This window comes from Perkinsus marinus (assembly GCF_000006405.1).
Source record: "Perkinsus marinus ATCC 50983 genomic scaffold scf_1104296953018, whole genome shotgun sequence".
Lineage (NCBI taxonomy): Eukaryota > Perkinsozoa > Perkinsida > Perkinsidae > Perkinsus > Perkinsus marinus.
The window spans coordinates 679420-695714 of NW_003208655.1; the positions used below are offsets into that span (position 1 = coordinate 679420).

Sequence of the window (16295 nt, forward strand, 5' to 3'; positions counted from 1 at the left end):
TGGGCAACTTTACCATCCGAGTGTTTGGCTGTGTATAGTGCATAGTGTCGAGTAGAGTTGTGAGAATTTTCGTAACTTCGGGGAAGGGATGGTTACATTGTGGCAAAGTATGCACATGGTCAACCACATGTGTTGGTGATGACAATATCACGAGGAAAGTTTATCTGCACGGTCCGTATATATTCTCCCAATTCGTATATACACTCTAGTGAGGAAACTTTCGAGCTCAGCTGTGGAAAGCGATTACATATTTTGTAGCACACGATGTATCAACAGTTGTTTGCTACGGTGGTGACATAACGGGAGATATTGATTTCGTATTAGATCTGGCTTATCGAATGTGTATGTCGATGAATGACGACTTAGAGAAGAGGGAGATGCTCCTGAGGACTATTGGAAGGCAAGCAGTAGAGATACTTGAGATTAAGTGAGACGTGTTGTTGGTTGTTATTGAGATGGATGATGGTTTTTTAATCAGAATCGCAGTATTAGCTTATAGGGCATGCGGTGACGGTGATAGGGTATCTTTTCTGGAGCGAATTGTTCAGCTGGAGGAGGTGCCGATGTTGCAGGGATATTTGAAAGTCTTCCTTGGACAAAAACAAGTGAGATGAATATAAGGAGTATGTGTTTTTCCGGAAAAAAATCGGAAAATTGAATTTTTTCGTCAAGTTTTCAAGTCATTATTGAGCTCAAACGTTGATGGATTGTTTAGATCTACTAGCCGGTTTGGCTTTAGAGTATTTAGATTCCATTCAGATCTATTTGAAATCGTAGTGAAAACTTGAATGATTTTTTGATGAAGTGATAAGTTATCATATGATGAAATGAATCGGTCATCGCCACGGCTACTGATATGTGGAGATGAGCGAAATCATGACATCCCCTGGGGCTTCCGACGTAGTTCACTTGCGCTGAGACAATTGCGACCGGTTTGAAAGGAAATATTCACCTAAGTGTTAGTAAATTGTCCGACATATATGCTTATGAAGCTCGGGTCGATCATCTGCATGGAAATAGTAGTTGGTTGGATTTGCATCATTTTGGAAGAGTTGAAGTACTGTGTTGTTTTCAGGCTGCCATAGAGACTTTTATAAAGGCTGGAGTGCCTCGAGAAGCACTTGAGATTATGTGTGATGCCCAGATGTGGGGATCTGCGAAGGGCTTGGCCATCACCATCGATAGGAGTAGACTGCCGTTAATATATCGTCAAGTTGGAACGGTAGGCTGAAGTGGAGTACTCACTTACAATGGAGTTTCACGACCCTAGTGATATGAAAAGCACTAGTGAAAAATATATTTCACGACTACTGCAAATCCCCGCGAATATTGGGGTTTTCACAGAGTATTACTACGCCACTTCACGTAAAACGGGTGTCGAAACTCTAATGTATGGGTGAGGGTTTGAGTATGCGTACTGGTCTGAAATGTGAGAAAGGCAATTTCGATTCAAAATTGCCGCTTTCACAGCTCTGAAAATAGGAGTATTTTTTTCCAGAAAAAAATTTCCATTTTAGACTTGAGATGAAATATCGCTTGTATGTTGTGGATGTTGAAAGTGATCGATTATTAGATGCTTGAGGACAAGGGCGACTATAAAGGAGCTGTGGTGAATTATAGGGAGGCGGTCAGAGAGGTGGAAGGAAGGGCTGATGATTTCCACATGGGTGATGATGATCATGAAGAAGAATGTATACAGGCTTGTTATGGTGGCATGGCTCGGTGAGTGGGACGAGACGTGTCACCATTGATAGTGTCACCATGGAATAAGTCCTGTATCGCATTAACAAGGATCGTTCCTTTGTGGTGCATTCAGCTATGGTTATGAAATTGGATATCATCATAGAGTTTCACCCGCGATATAAAAAACACTAGTAAAAATCGCGTTTTCGGCGGCTTTCACTTTCGAGAAAAACGCCAGTTCTACGTGTTGTGAAACTCCAATACGTGTTGGTATTTATGCGCTGTGGGCAGCTGTTGTGAAGGTGCCTGTGTTATTGTGGTGATTACGATGAAGCTGCAAAGATATGTGAGGACCTAGAGGAGGAGGATGTGCTTATGGAATGCGCTGTTATTATGGAGCGTATGAAGCAATACTCTCATGCTGGGAGGTGAGGGGAAAAATGACAGGTGCAGGGATCGAACCTGGGTGGTGGCGGTGTTGTTTTAGAATACATGAGCGTTTGGGTAATGTGGAGAGAGCATGTGGACTGTATATTCAGGATATGGACTTTGATGCTGCCAAGCCTATGATGGAGGAAGTAATTCACGGGGCCGATCTGTTGTGATATAGTGGAGTTGCACCTGTGATATGAAAAACATATTTTACATTTCACGAGAAGAAGCATGCGAGCAGTGATTAACACGTGAAAAGGAGCGAAATTCGCGAACTGTTATTAATTGATTTCATATCGCGAATGTCGCGCTTCGCGCAGGGTGTATTACGCCACTCCACGTAAAACGGGTGAAACAGCTGAGGAAACCGAAATGACTATACGATAAAGAATTTTCCATAATTTCAGAATATGCGATTATCACTGGGATGGTAGCCTGAAAATTAGTTTAACTCTGATTCACTGAAGCAGCCATGTATATCGGGAGTTGGGTCCCTAGCTCGGGCATTTTTCGGTTGATTTTCGCGATGGAGTTATTCGCGTTCTTAGCAGAAACACAAGCTTTCTATTGGCGTGCAAAGTAGTTGAAAATTTAAGTGAGCTTATAGGCTCCGCGTGATCGGCGACTCGGTAGACTTGAATACTACTTTAGATTTCAACGCCGAAATTGCACCTGCTGTATGCAAAGGCGAAAGAAACCCGAGGATTTTATAAGGAAGCTGAAAGGAGCTACGAGAAGGGAGGGGATATGGATTCGATCGTCCGAATGTTGCTAAATGAGAATCAGCTTAACGAGCCAAGGAAGGCAATGGAGATGATCAGGAGAGGTGGGTGAGGTTGGTATGAGAGTTTTTGGAAATGTTTCTCGGCAATAAATAATAAACTGTTGCGGTCGTTTATCACGAAAATATATTTCTGTGTTGGTTCTGGCCGTTTTTGTGTAGGTAACCAAATTTTTCTTTTTTTGGTTTTTTTTCGTTTTTTCCCTTTTTTCGTTCTTCCTTTTTTTCCTTTTTTTCGTTTTTTTCGTTTTTTTCCGTTTTTTTCCGTTTTTTTCCGTTTTTTCTTTTTTTTTTCGTTTTTTCCGTTTTTTCCGTTTTTTTGTGTAGGATTGGCGCCTTCGATGGTAGCAGCAGAGATGGTTGCGGACTACTGTAGACGAGTTGGTGATATCTGTGGTTCGATTGAGTTCTTGACAAGAGCACACTTGTATGATATGGCTTTTGAAATTGCAATGCGGCATGACAAGATGGCTGTATTCGAGAAGGCCTTGGCTAGGGTGAGAAAGTGCGGGATGATATTGTTAAGATGAGCGGAGCGAAATTCAGGGGGGTATAAAAAATACTGATTTTTTCTGTGCAAGTTTGAGATGGATGTCAGTGTCACATCCATGCTGGTGATAATACGTGTTCATGTTGGGCTTGAAGAAATATCGGGTGACAAATTGACAATAATAGATTATCATTCTTGGATGCGACGCTGACATAATGGCATCCGCATTTATCAAACTTGCACGTGTAGTAGTATCGGTAAAAGAGGTCACATTGAAAGCAAGCATGAAAACATGGGGAAGAGCACGCAACTAAATGTTGGATCTCAAATATGGCATTCTCCCTATCAACGTAGATGCGAAGTTGCAGGGGCAATTGATAGGTGTGCGCTAGTGAAAATGGAGTATACGTAAAGACCAGTATATGTGAATACAAGTATAGTGTATAAGAACCATATGTGTATGATTGTGATATATGTTGAATTGAAGATTTCCTATTGGATAGAAATATTGGAGTTTCACCCTGGTGATATGAGAAACACTAGTGAAAAGTATATTTCACGACTACTGCATATCAACGAGAATATCGCCGTTTTTCACGTAAAATGCTGGTGAAACTCCATTATGATGATATGACTATCTATAGATTAATTTTTATATATGTTTCGATGCAGAGAAGAGAGCGACAGTATAGGGAGTAGATGAGCAAAACTGATGGGGTGTGACTTTGATTTCACTCGTCAATGATCTCGAAAATCTTCTAGAGATGGCTTGGGTGTTTCCAGAGCTTTGCTGCGGCATGGCGAGGCGAAGCGAAGCGAATTATTCATTTTTCTATTGAAATTAGCTTTTTGAAAACGCGAGGATGTCGTTGTAACGAAAGAATTTAGTGACAAATCTGTAAGAGTACTATGGTCAGTTTTAACACCATCTTCAGAGAGTGATCATTTTCTCTCAGAGTCGCGAGTCGACCGAAATGGTACAGAAACAGTATAATAATATTGCTGGTTATTATAGAGAAAGAAATCTACCACTTGAAGCGGCGAAGAATTATGTTTTGTGTGAAGAGTAAGGAGAGTGTTGGAGGAATATGTGTTCACCCGTTTTACGAATGATAAATGTATGACGCTCATCGGGAGAACATCAGCAGCAGATGGCGAGTGTTGCAATATATATTCGTTTTTCTCAGCTGAGCTTAGCATAGGAGCTCACATACGAATTCGGGTAGAAGTGTACATAAGTTAACGAGAATTTCTCAAGATTCTCTCCCAGAATTTTCATTTTCTCACCGACACATGTAGTTGACCATGTGCATGTTTTATCATACTTAGTGAGGTGGGCTACTACAGTGGGAGGGGGGCGTAGATACAGAAATTTTTCGATTTGTGTGACGGCTGAGCGTAAACTCGTAATTCGACACTTTACGGTATTGTTTATCCGCATTTTTTCACGGTGAAATACTATATTGGTTTTAACTATGTATCGGTTTGGTCGAGAAATTACAGAAAATGATAATAGTGTTGTTGTAGAAGTCGTATCACTCGATGGTGGTGCCAGGTATGAGCTCGCATTGGATCTATGTCTATCGTTGGAGCGCAGGAGCAGTATTGGTGGTGAGGAGGAAGAGTTGTGGGAGTTGCCGGCTCATATGGAGCTCGCTATTGATATTGCTGGGTAGGCTTCACAGTGTGGGATTACATGCACATGTTATAGTATGAAAATTCGGGGAGAAAATCTCGGGGAATTTTCAGTGGTTTCTGCACACTTCTACCCGAATTCATGTGTGAACTTCATGATATTCGGGGAAACTCTCGAGCTCGGCTGAGGAAAGCGAGCATATATTACAACACCCACTTGCTGGCGTATATTGTTCGTTACGCTCGATTGCCCTGTAATACGTTACTCTCACTATTTGTACAATCTTCATTGCGATTCACTCGTATACAGGGTAATGTGGTTTGTTTGTTTTTTCTGATTTGTTTATCAAACCTGAGTGTACTGTAGTAGTACTATTAATGTTGGGTCGATATTCTCCACAGCTTGTATGGTTATTATATTGTTATTGCCCATTCAGGAGTAGGTTGATTTATATAGGGTTGCTGTTTGCTATACTGTGTATATCAGATGATAAATTTAATGCAACTATCACGATGACAATTATTTTCACAGTATCAGCCTAGAATATTCTGAAGACATTTGCGATCTCGAAAGGGATGTAGAATGTGGCGTTCAGGCGCTGTCGTGATGAAGCTTTGGTCAATCGTCTGGTGGACCATTTACTACGGGCGAGCGCAGATGTTGAAGACCACCAACTTGGGCAACAACAGGTGAGGGCTGTGATGGAATAAATGGTCGCTATCCTCGTCTGAGTTGAGAGAAGTTTGGTAACTGATTATAGGAGTTTATATATGAATTCGGGTAGAAGTGTAAGAAAACTGGTGAGAATTTCTCGAAATTTTCTCTCACAAGTTTCATATTTTCATGAGAGTTGAGGAGTTTCTACGTTTACATGTGAATTCGAGTAGAAGTGCACTGAAACTGACGATTATTTCTTACTTTTTTCTCGAAAATTTTATGTTGCGATCAACACACGTAGTTCACGATGTGCATATTTTCCTATACTGAAATATGGTATGGCTGCTGCTGTAGTAACAAGGCTCTATCAATAGGAATTCGCAAAGAGAAAATGTTCCCGAGAAATAACCACCTCGTGAATGATTAAGCATTACGGTTGAAACAACATCGTTGGTAAAAAAATCCGATTTCGGTTTTAATTTCTCAGGCGAAATGTATCTATAAGTTGCATGAAGTATTAGGCAACTATGAGGAGGCAACAAAAGTAGCAATGCTCATAGCAGGGCGCGAACAAGGTGAAGGGCGATATAAATCTGCCCGCGCGCTCCTCTTGAAGACGTATAAGGTGCCTTGCATACGTTGTAAATGTGGGAGGATACATTTTAGGATTTGGAACGTGTTGAGATGAGTGTGCCTACAGAGTTGTGGAGGAAATTGATGCTACTGCAAAGCTATATTTTGGTGAGGCCATTGGCAGAAATGGGAGAACACGTGAATGCTGCACTTCTATTGAGGCGAATCTGTGAAGGTGAGCATGGAAAAAAGAATCGAAAATATGTTGTTAGCAATTGAGGTCGATAGTGTTGAAAGTTGGCAGGCCTTCATTATCTTCAAGTGAGGTAACGCTACAACAAGAAGAACTTATTTATCAACTTGACGTTTGCAATGCGATACGAATTCAAGGAGACAACCTACACAGAAATAAACACAGTCCTTCATCGTAGGCCGCAATCAAACCCCCTAATATCAATGGAGTTTCACGGCCACCCTAGTGATGTGAAAAACAGTAGTTAAAAATATATTGCACGACTACTGCATATCACCGCGAATATTTCCCAGAGTAGTACGACGCCACTTCACGTAAAACTCCACTATAGTGAATATTCGATGTGAATATGAAATGTAGTTTGATGTTGTAGGTGACGTCGTCATGCAGTTGTTCCGTAAACACAGTGCCCAAACTCTTGCATCGGCTGTTATTGAGTGTATGAAGTGTGGTATGAAGATGGAGGCACACCAATACGCATGTGACCTTATGAGGGATGCTCACTTGAGGAATCAGGTAGGGAGGAGGATACTGGACTGCTTATGGTTGTTTATTATTGTTGTTTATTATTGTTGTTTATTATTATTGTTTATTATTGTTGTTTATTGTTGTTGTTTATTATTGTTGTTTATTGTTGTTGTTTATTATTGTTGTTTATTGTTGTTGTTTATTATTGTTGTTTATTATTGTTGTTTATTATTGTTGTTTATTACTGTTGTTTATTATTGTTGTTTATTATTGTTACTTTTTGCCATTGTTTATTATTGTTGTTTATTATTGTTACTTTTTGTCATTGTTTATCACTGTTGTTCATTATCATTGTTTATCATTGTTGCTTGTTTTCCCATTATTTTCTGCTAATATTCGAATGACATCCATAATTTCTCGTTCCTCGTCGAAGCAAGAGAGAATGCGACGGTCGTCGGGGAATCCTCGATTGGTGTTAAATAAAATGAAATCAGATATACGACGAAGGCGACCAAAGTTCATATCTCAGCGTTATCAGATATCAGAGCAGTTGCGTAAAAAGATCGAATTAGTCGTACGTAAGCCTCCCAAGAGTGATCAACAACAGCAGCAATATGAAGAGCCTCTCACCCCGTGCCCTTATTGCTCGACGCTGCTACCAGAAACGTCCCTTAGCTGTGGTAATTGCCAGAATATTGTACCATTCTGTATAGCCACTGGTCTACACGCTCTATTGGAGGACTGGGCCTGTCCTTGTCGTAAATGCATGCTACCGGCGAGGCACACTATGTTGGAGAAAATGCTGGTGAGTCAGTCGAAAAGAATTTTGAATATCATCTGAGGTTATCCACGAATGTACAAGGGTGTCTGTGTGGGGAAATATGCATATGTGTTGGCGACTAGGTGGAAATTTTGGGAAATTTTTGATGGTTTTTTTCATACATTTTCATCCGAATTTGCATATACTTGCGAGTATAATTATCAAAATATGTATAAATATGAACATGAGAAATTATGTTTTGTAATTTTCTTAAAATCTGGCGTATCGAGTGATGCAGGCGCGTACGGGCTCTTTACGGTGCCCTATGTGTGAGGAGGAACTGCCGACTTCTGCTGTGGTGAAATTAAGCCCCGATGAGGCTCGTCAACAGGCAGACGATTTTAAGAGGAAATTTAACCGGATGATGGATATACATGATCAGTGATTGTTAGCTGCTCGGTTGGGGCGTGTTGGGTTTATATTCTAGGAGGGATCTAATACGGTGGAATAGGATTGAGAACATGCTGATGATATTTCGAGATGATTGTGATGTATTATTAATCAACAATCTTGGTGAAGACTCTTTGGTGGTTGTTCGTAGAAACTAGAGAAACATCAAAACGATTAACGATGGAGTAAGAGGTCAGATTTCTAAGCGTAAAAGGGAAAAGGAAGAAGATTGTCGTAATAGTTGTGGTATTATTTGAAATTGAATTCTAGTACAGCTCATATGAGGCTTTGTCTCTTCTGGAGTAGTTTTTTGTGATGATAAAAAAGTCCTCATCCGTTGGTATTAGAATTCCCTTATGGGTGAGGTTACTGTTATGTATTGGAATGGGATTAATCATTATACTATCTCGAGTGAGGCTGGTCAGCTTCCCGCAGGATGACGAGAGCATTCACAGCGCGCCACTGGTAGGGTTTGATCTCAAGTAGTAGTGGGGGGGGGGGAGAATTGGAGGAATATATGTTCGCTTTCTCCAGGTGAATTCGGGAGTTTTCTTACTATGGAAATTTATATACGAATTCGGGTAGAAATGTACAGAGAGAAATGAGAATTTTCAGCACATGTGGTTGACTATGTGCATATTTCCTCACAGTGATTGTTATAATAGAAACGAATGATAATCGCGACTAAGGAAAACTCCATGGATGATTTCTTCCCAACCGTGCTTGACGTTTTTCTCTTACTTGAAGAGCATTTGATGGTATTTTCGTGGAGTTTTCTCGCAAATTTTCAAAAAATTTCCCTATGTTGAAAAAATGTATGTAATAAATGCTCAAGTAATATGTAACTTTCACAAAGTCCGGTATTTTCAGTTCGCTGTTCACGGAGAAGTATCTCCTGAGGAGAGCGTGGGGTACGTATATACCTCAGCTGTTCTTCGCGTTGACGCCAGCCCAGAGTCAATGGCAAGGAGAGGACCCTCGGGGAGCCCCGGTGGTGGGTGTTATGTGGAGTGATGCTAATGCTAAGCATATCCGATATGAATGTGATGTTCCTGGTAATTTGGGAGGGGCGCGGTAGGGACTGGCATATATTTTGTCATTTATTTATTATCAATCATTGTAATTTTTTTTGATAATTTTGTAAGAAAATGTGGAGTATGTGAAAATGTTATGTATTTTCACAGACTCAGAAAATTGTCGAGCGCAGATCTGAGTTGGTTGTCAGTAGTATAGCACAAGAATTTTGAAAATCATCGTTTCATCATCAGCGGTTCTCCTTCAAAATTAGCTTTCCTCAGAGATCAGGACTATCAAATTCGTTGTTATACTCGACCGATCGCTGTTGGTGACCGACAGTTTTTCTGTATGTATTGAATCTAGATAGTACTGGTAATGGTTATCATAAAACGGCTATGTCATACGAGGCTCAACTGTTATTATATGTAACTTCTCCAAGAATTTTGAAATTGTCGAAGTCGTGTGGAGCGGGTGGTTGCGGTTGGGGAATTTTCAATCGATTTGAAATTCTCCAATCTCCAATTGTATATGAATCTGATGGATAATCGCGAATTCCCTCACGACTTCATGCGTGTGAGTGTATTCCTCTTTAGAGAAATCTGGAGTAACCTTTCGGTACGCTGAGCATACACCCAGTCGTGGAAAGTTCCTCGCCGAAGACCGCAAACTTCGGGCGTCCATTTTCATTGACTGGAGAATTCAAAACGGTGCCATTGACATCAACACGCATGTTGTTAACCGATTCGCAAACAAAACCATGAAAATTTATTTTTATGTTGATGACGTTGGAGGAAGCCTCGGTGACTATCATCTCACTGGTGTCCCGGAGGGATCTTATCATCGTTTGGAGTGGCCAACCGTGGATGAGTTTAATGTGGCTGAGTTGGTACAGTTGAGGAAACGTAAGAAACGTAAGAATGGCAAGATTTTGCCGGGATTTGATCTCGTGGATGGAGGAGCGGCGTGTGAGGGGCGGCGGCTGTGTGTGGGCCTTTGGGTGGTTGAAGTTGCTGAGAACGCCACGTTGGGGGTCCGGGTGGAATCGAAGGGAATTGTGGGGCTGGATGGCGAGGAGGAGGAGTATGGGGTGGCAGTGGGGAGGAGGTGGCCGGATTTGAAGAAGGAGATGTATCACACGGTGGCTAGTGTAGTTGGTGGAGTGGCGGATACGAGAGGAGGATTGGTGATGAAAGTAAGGGGTTGGGCTCGCATTGATAAGGTCGTCGGATCGAATCCCTAGTTGGACATCGAGTTTTCCCTTCTCACTCGAATCTGAGAAGTGAGGGATTTATGGTATCAGGATGGCCTCCCTGTGAACCACAGCCTCATTTCGATGGTGCCGAGCCGGTCCTTTTTCCCGAGAGGATTCCTCTGGGACGAGGGTTTCCATTTATTGCTTATGAAGGAGTGGGACTCGACCAGAGCCCTACAGGTTGGCATGAATATTCCCCCTCTTTTCCTCATGGTGAAGTAGATACTGCTTTCATGGTTGGGTATGCAAGACTACTCGAGTGGCTGGATACCCAGGGAGGCCGCTATTGGTCCACGACAACAGTCGAGGGTCCCTCCACAGTTCCTTCCTCAAGACCGCGCCATTGCTAACCCGCCGGCTCTGCTGTTCATCATAAGGAGCCTCCTGGCTGGCGGCTCGGATGATGGGAAATTCGAGACGGTGGAGTCGGTCGAAACGATTATGCGATTACTCGTGGCCCCGCATTTGGACGCCTGGTGGGAGATCTGAAATATTTTTGGGTGATAAGTTTACATCAGGTACGACTTTCTGGTCACCACCCAAGTATCGCCATTCTCGACCCCTTCCGTGAGGTGCCCTCGGTGGAAGGGCCGTACTGCTGCCCATAACCTCGCTAGTGGGCTGGATGATTACCCTCGAGGAGTTCTCGTTGGTAGGCCCCCCTCTCTAGTGGGAGGAGCACGAGTTGTTGCTATTCTCAGACGAAGGTTTGGAGTGCCATGTTGACCTGACGTCTTGGATGATCCTTTTCGCTGATACCATGCTGAGGATGAACAGCACTGCCGTTGGTGTTAGGTGGGGTCAGGCTAGGTGAAGGAAAGGAGGAATTGTTGCAGACCTGCGAGGTTCTGGTTGAGTGAGAAGGCACGTCTGCAGTCACTGTTGAGGACTGTGATGGTCGATGCTAAGGGGCGTTTCTCAGACCTCATAGGGAGGCAAATAGTAGAGAAAAGCAAAGGGTAGGTGCTTGGTCGAAGTCGTTGTAGCTGGATGGTCTCGTATTCAGTTCGATCCTATCTCGACCCCCGTGGGTGAGTCGTCATAGTGGGCAGTGTTCACCCATGGACGGTATAGAGTGTGACCCCTACAGTGATGCCCCGTGCTGCAGTCCCTCTGGTTGGTGTGGGGGTAGCCGTGACCATTGTGAGTGTGAAGGTTGCATAAAGTAGTCGCGCTCCTCTCTCCCCCTCCTCCTCACTGTGGAGTCGTCGTTCAGATACGTTCCCTTGGAGGAGAGGATGAAATACGACAAGGCATTCGCTCGGAAGTACACCGTTACTACTAAGCCAGTTCATTCACCTCATGTCGGTTACGTTACCATCTTTCCGCTAATTCTTGGCCTCCTCGACCCCATCAAGGACCGTCAACTTATCTTAAACTCCGTGGATGTGATCAGCAATGACATCCTAACGCCCTACGGTATTTCTTCTCTATCTAAGTCGGACCCCCTCTTCCGTATGGGGGAAGATTATTGGCGAGGGAAGATATGGGGTAACATAAATCTGCTGGCCATAGGAGCTCTTCGTCACTACGCCACAGTCATGGAAGCTTCTAATCTCTTTGAAACTGCTGAGAAGATTCGCGACAGATTCACGAGGGTTGTTGAGGAGGGTTTCAGGAAGAAAAAGAGTATCTATGAGAACTACGCCCCCGACACGGGGAAGCCTTCCGGGGCCGCGCCCTTCACTGGATGGACGGCTGTGGCCTACGTGTTGGCAAGTGAAGAGGATAACCGTTGGTGGGAAGAGGCCGTGGGTGGTATGAGTGTTGTTGATGTTAATCTTGCGGAACATATGAACGACGAATTGTAGTGGTTTCTTCGAGATGATTCAAAATGTTGAATTGATAGTAGGGACAGTTGCTATGCGTTATCGCATGGGTGATTGTACTACAGCGTGAACATCGCGCCACAGTGTGGCAAATGCTTCCTCACATCCCCTTTTCGCTCTATTTACATTGGCAGTGTGAGGTACTTCGTTTCGAATGGATAGTATCAAATCATTCTCCCTCACTCCCAACAATAATGTATACGCAACATATATGAGAATGCAGCGAAACAATCAAATTCCGCAGAGAATTAATAACATAACAATAATATGGTCCAAGCTCGTCCTCTTCACTTTTGGACTTTCCTCTTAATCTCCTCGAATAGCAGGTCGCCCTCATCATTGCATTGAATCTCTTGATAAACACCGTCCAGAGGTTTACGAATTGCGTCTTTAGAAGAAGCGAATCTAACAGGAAAAAGCTGTAACGCTACGGCAACGACGACAATGCTGACAGCATCTTCCTTTTAACGGGAGCGGTGTCGGGTGACCAAAAAATGAACAAGACCTTCTCTTGCTTCTGAAAATACAAAACATATTAAAGAATCGCATGCTAGACACTTACCGCTCCAGACTCGTCGTGTTCGAATTCAAAGTCTACCACAGCATAACGCGGCTCGTGACTGGCCAGAAGAGCCTGGTAATGCGGGGAATAGACGAAGGAGAATGATGGGAGGCCACACCCGTTTAAAGTCATCATAAGTCTTGTCTTTGGTACCCTCGGACTCGATGACGATCCGCTTGTTGTCCGGAGTGAACGCGTAGATGATATATCTGAGCATGCAATCTCGAGAGGGAAGCGGTTATCGGTGGTTACCTTTTGTCGTGCTTCAACTTGAGATTGTTGTAGCTGACTATGCAGTCACCATCAGCAACAACACCCGAACAGGCCATTGGAGACGACGGATCAATAACAAATTGAACTCAATGCAACCACATCGTCACTCGTCTCACCGATCTTGTAATCAAAATATATCACGAAAGGAAAAAATTGACTTTCGATAACAGGACGTCTAGTAAATGAGTAAAGAGAGTCACCGCCAACGTGAGGCGATAATAAAGGGTTAGTGTTACACCGATTCGGTGTGCCCAAACCTAAGTAACACTGCTAGAGCACTCACCCACTCTGAGGACTGCATCAGTGTAGGTGGGAACCTCGTGCGTAACGCAGAGGATCACGAGATACGGAATTCGGCGGGAGTGGTAGGAGCGCCGGTTACATTTAGGCGTGCGCGTAATTGCATCCTACCGCGCCCGCCCCTGGCGATGCGCAGATCTCGTAGGCGAATGATAGTCTTGAAGGTTTTAGATCTGGTTAGTGACAAGGGGTTCTTTCAAGAGATTATTGAATCTCGAGGAGCCCTTCTTTGAAGAGATTATTGAAATAGGCCTTTAAGGACTGTCAGAGAATCACTCTCATACCGGACAGCGAAATACGACTCTTTTGAGAATTCCCTTTGATGACCCCCTAAGGCCTCTGCGTGCCACAGCGATGTAGAGTGACATTCCAGTGGACGTCACCATAGCTGTGGCATCACTAGTCAGTCGGGCTTACCACTTTGTTCAATCATGTCGATGATATCCGTCGATAAAGAACTCACCCAGATATGAGACGGTTTATTATAAAAACACATTCATCATTATTGAATTGGACCCCTCTTTATGCCTGATTATGAATCCAACGGTCTGCATTGATAAACCCGTTACAATAGTGCTCCAAAGGCGTCTCAAAAATTAAGAGCGGCTCTGATCCTGGTAGTGTATCCTACTAGTCATAATCTCTCTGCCCATAGAAGAGTGGTTGCGGATTTTCTCTTGATATTGCGCGGTCGCCAGGGGTGCCAGGAGATGACGGAGTAGAGTAGAAGAGTAGTAGAGAGCTGGATCAAAGCTGTCAAAGCGTGGGACCAGACGTAGGGACTTCTACTCGATCCGAAGGTACCCCTGCTAAACCGCGGGTTGGCTCAGCCGGAATCCTCACCACGTAGTGTTCTCACTAACGTAGGAACCCAACATCACAATTAGATCTAATGGATTTGCTACTCAATCGCACTAGTGAGACCACTACATATAGACCAAGTGCTAGTCAAGCGAGATTACAACGTAAGAGCAACTGCTCCCAGTCGTAAACGACGCACGTTCACAGTCAAAGAGAGAACACGTAGCCACAGTAAGCTACGGTTGTCTAGTATCAATCTAGAACTCTAACTCTCAGATAGAACAGAGGTGTGCAATCAATCTCATCATCTTCAACGTGAGTGAAACGTCCAGCCGTTTCAACACCAAGATACGTTGCGAAGATACGCCATCATCTTGAGCACTTAAGTCGTCTTGGTATTCCTTTGCGCTTGCCTCGCGGCTCCGCGCATTGGCCACGGGAGACGTTGGCTTAAGTGGATCCCATCGTAATTGACGTATACACCCAACGTTCATAAGCTACAATGACGATCCCAAAAAGTAAAAAATGAACTAGTCTAATAGTCGTCATCTATCATCATCAACTACCATAGTCGTCTACATAATTCTTCTAGTCGTCTAAGTCGTTATACCATAGAACCTTGAAGTCGTCTACCAAAAAGCTAGTTGGTGTCGTTCTCGATCATAACGTAGTCACGATAGTAGACACGTTGCTCGGCCTGTCTTAGAGAGTCGAGACGTGCCTCTGCATCCACACTGTCGACGCTCAGTAGCTGAATAGCGTGTTCGTACTTGGCAAAGACGTCAGCCATAGACTCCCCTAGGTTCTGGTGCAAGTCGTGAACCACGTTAGTACAGTTGTTGGACTTAGCGTGATCGGACAACGTAGACAGAAACGTACCCTTATAGAGGCCAAGTAGACGTAGATACGTATAGTGAATACTCATAGGTATACGTTGACACCTACGGGCCCTCAGGTTAGCGTCGTGGGGTAGTGTAGGGACTCCGAGTACGTGACCAGTAGTACTAACGTCCCAACAACGTAGAGAAAAGCTGACCAGCCTATGCATCTTCTTACAGTAAAACCGACGTTGTAGTAGATGGCATACCCGTCGTGATCCCAAGTGCATGTACTTATAGTGATAGATAGTCGATAGGATCCTTATGAGGGCTGACGTATACTTGCTGTTACCAAGATAGATCACACCGTCGTCATCTTCTTCAGCATGGCGAAGTCGCTCCGGGCTAGGGTGACGTCTGACTATACCATGTTGGTCAACGTAACAAATACGAGCCAACCTTCTTAGTTTACCACCCTTCATGCCGAGTTCCTTGTAGGTGACCTTCTCAAGGAGAAGATTCTTGAAGTCCTTCAAGTCGTCGTCCAATTCTTGCGCACGTATTACGCAAGCACTGACACGGTCCTCGTAGTTACCATCCTGTAGTAGCTCTGGGTCGATCTCTTCCACGGGCTTGGCATAACGTGTGAGTTCACGTAGTTCTTCTTGTTGTTCAGTAGTAAAGGAGCCGTAGTTGGGTAGGTCAATACCGTCACAATTGAGAGTCATCACTAGAGCACCGACAGTTGAAGAGTTGGTTGTGGCGTTAGCCACGGGAGAAGTAGTAACCTCTTCTATCAGTTTAGCACCAGTGGTTGTTGTTGACGTATTCGTGGCGTTAGCCACGGGAGAAGTAGGAATACATTGGGTGTCCCTGCCGTTGGTGGTTGCAGTTGTTGGTTCCGTGGCGTTAGCCACGGGAGAAGTGGTGTATTGTGAGCAGGGTTCTTCATCGTTGGTCTCGACTATATTCTCAGCCATCTCGTCATCCGTAATCTCCCTATAGTCAAAAGCCACTTCGCTGACAGACATCGCCTTGCAGACGTGGGTACCGTCAATGACCTTGTCGTTGATCTTAGCTCGTGATATCGAGTCGGCATAGTTCAACTCAGAGGGTATGTGCTTGACGATAACGTCTAACTGGCGGCACATCTCTCTAATCTCCTTCAGTCTTCGTCGTTCAACGACAGGTAGCTTCTTGTCCCTACTGGGACGTCGTAACCGATATACCGTGATCTCACTGTCACATAGGAGAACGACT

The 16295-nt window shown here is 43.8% G+C and overlaps 3 protein-coding genes across 3 annotated transcripts; 1 reads left to right on the top strand and 2 right to left on the bottom strand.

The window, feature by feature from the left end:
* Positions 1–338: 338 nt before the first annotated feature.
* Pmar_PMAR017791 (hypothetical protein) lies at positions 339–12263 on the top strand (the record flags this gene model as incomplete). Its single annotated transcript, XM_002776870.1, has 23 exons — positions 339–427; positions 479–605; positions 1076–1222; positions 1574–1722; positions 1986–2111; positions 2171–2261; positions 2767–2941; positions 3224–3393; positions 4343–4452; positions 4942–5058; positions 5618–5711; positions 6167–6304; positions 6346–6487; positions 6879–7021; positions 7512–7778; positions 8032–8174; positions 9054–9238; positions 9794–10392; positions 10501–10632; positions 10675–10928; positions 10971–11104; positions 11154–11247; positions 11669–12263. 23 exons carry the CDS (start codon positions 339–341, stop codon positions 12261–12263), a joined length of 4221 nt encoding a protein of 1406 aa, XP_002776916.1.
* Positions 12264–12500: 237 nt separating this feature from the next.
* On the bottom strand, positions 12501–13172 carry Pmar_PMAR017792 (Actophorin, putative; the record flags this gene model as incomplete). Its single annotated transcript, XM_002776871.1, has 5 exons — positions 12501–12686; positions 12734–12798; positions 12844–12915; positions 12962–13052; positions 13096–13172. The coding sequence occupies 5 exons, from the start codon at positions 13170–13172 to the stop codon at positions 12569–12571; spliced, it is 423 nt and encodes a 140-aa protein (XP_002776917.1). The 3' UTR covers positions 12501–12568.
* A 1685-nt stretch (positions 13173–14857) lies between these two features.
* On the bottom strand, positions 14858–16186 carry Pmar_PMAR017793 (hypothetical protein; the record flags this gene model as incomplete). The annotated part of the gene is made up of 1 exon (XM_002776872.1): positions 14858–16186. The coding sequence occupies one exon, from the start codon at positions 16184–16186 to the stop codon at positions 14858–14860; it is 1329 nt and encodes a 442-aa protein (XP_002776918.1).
* Positions 16187–16295: the final 109 nt, after the last annotated feature.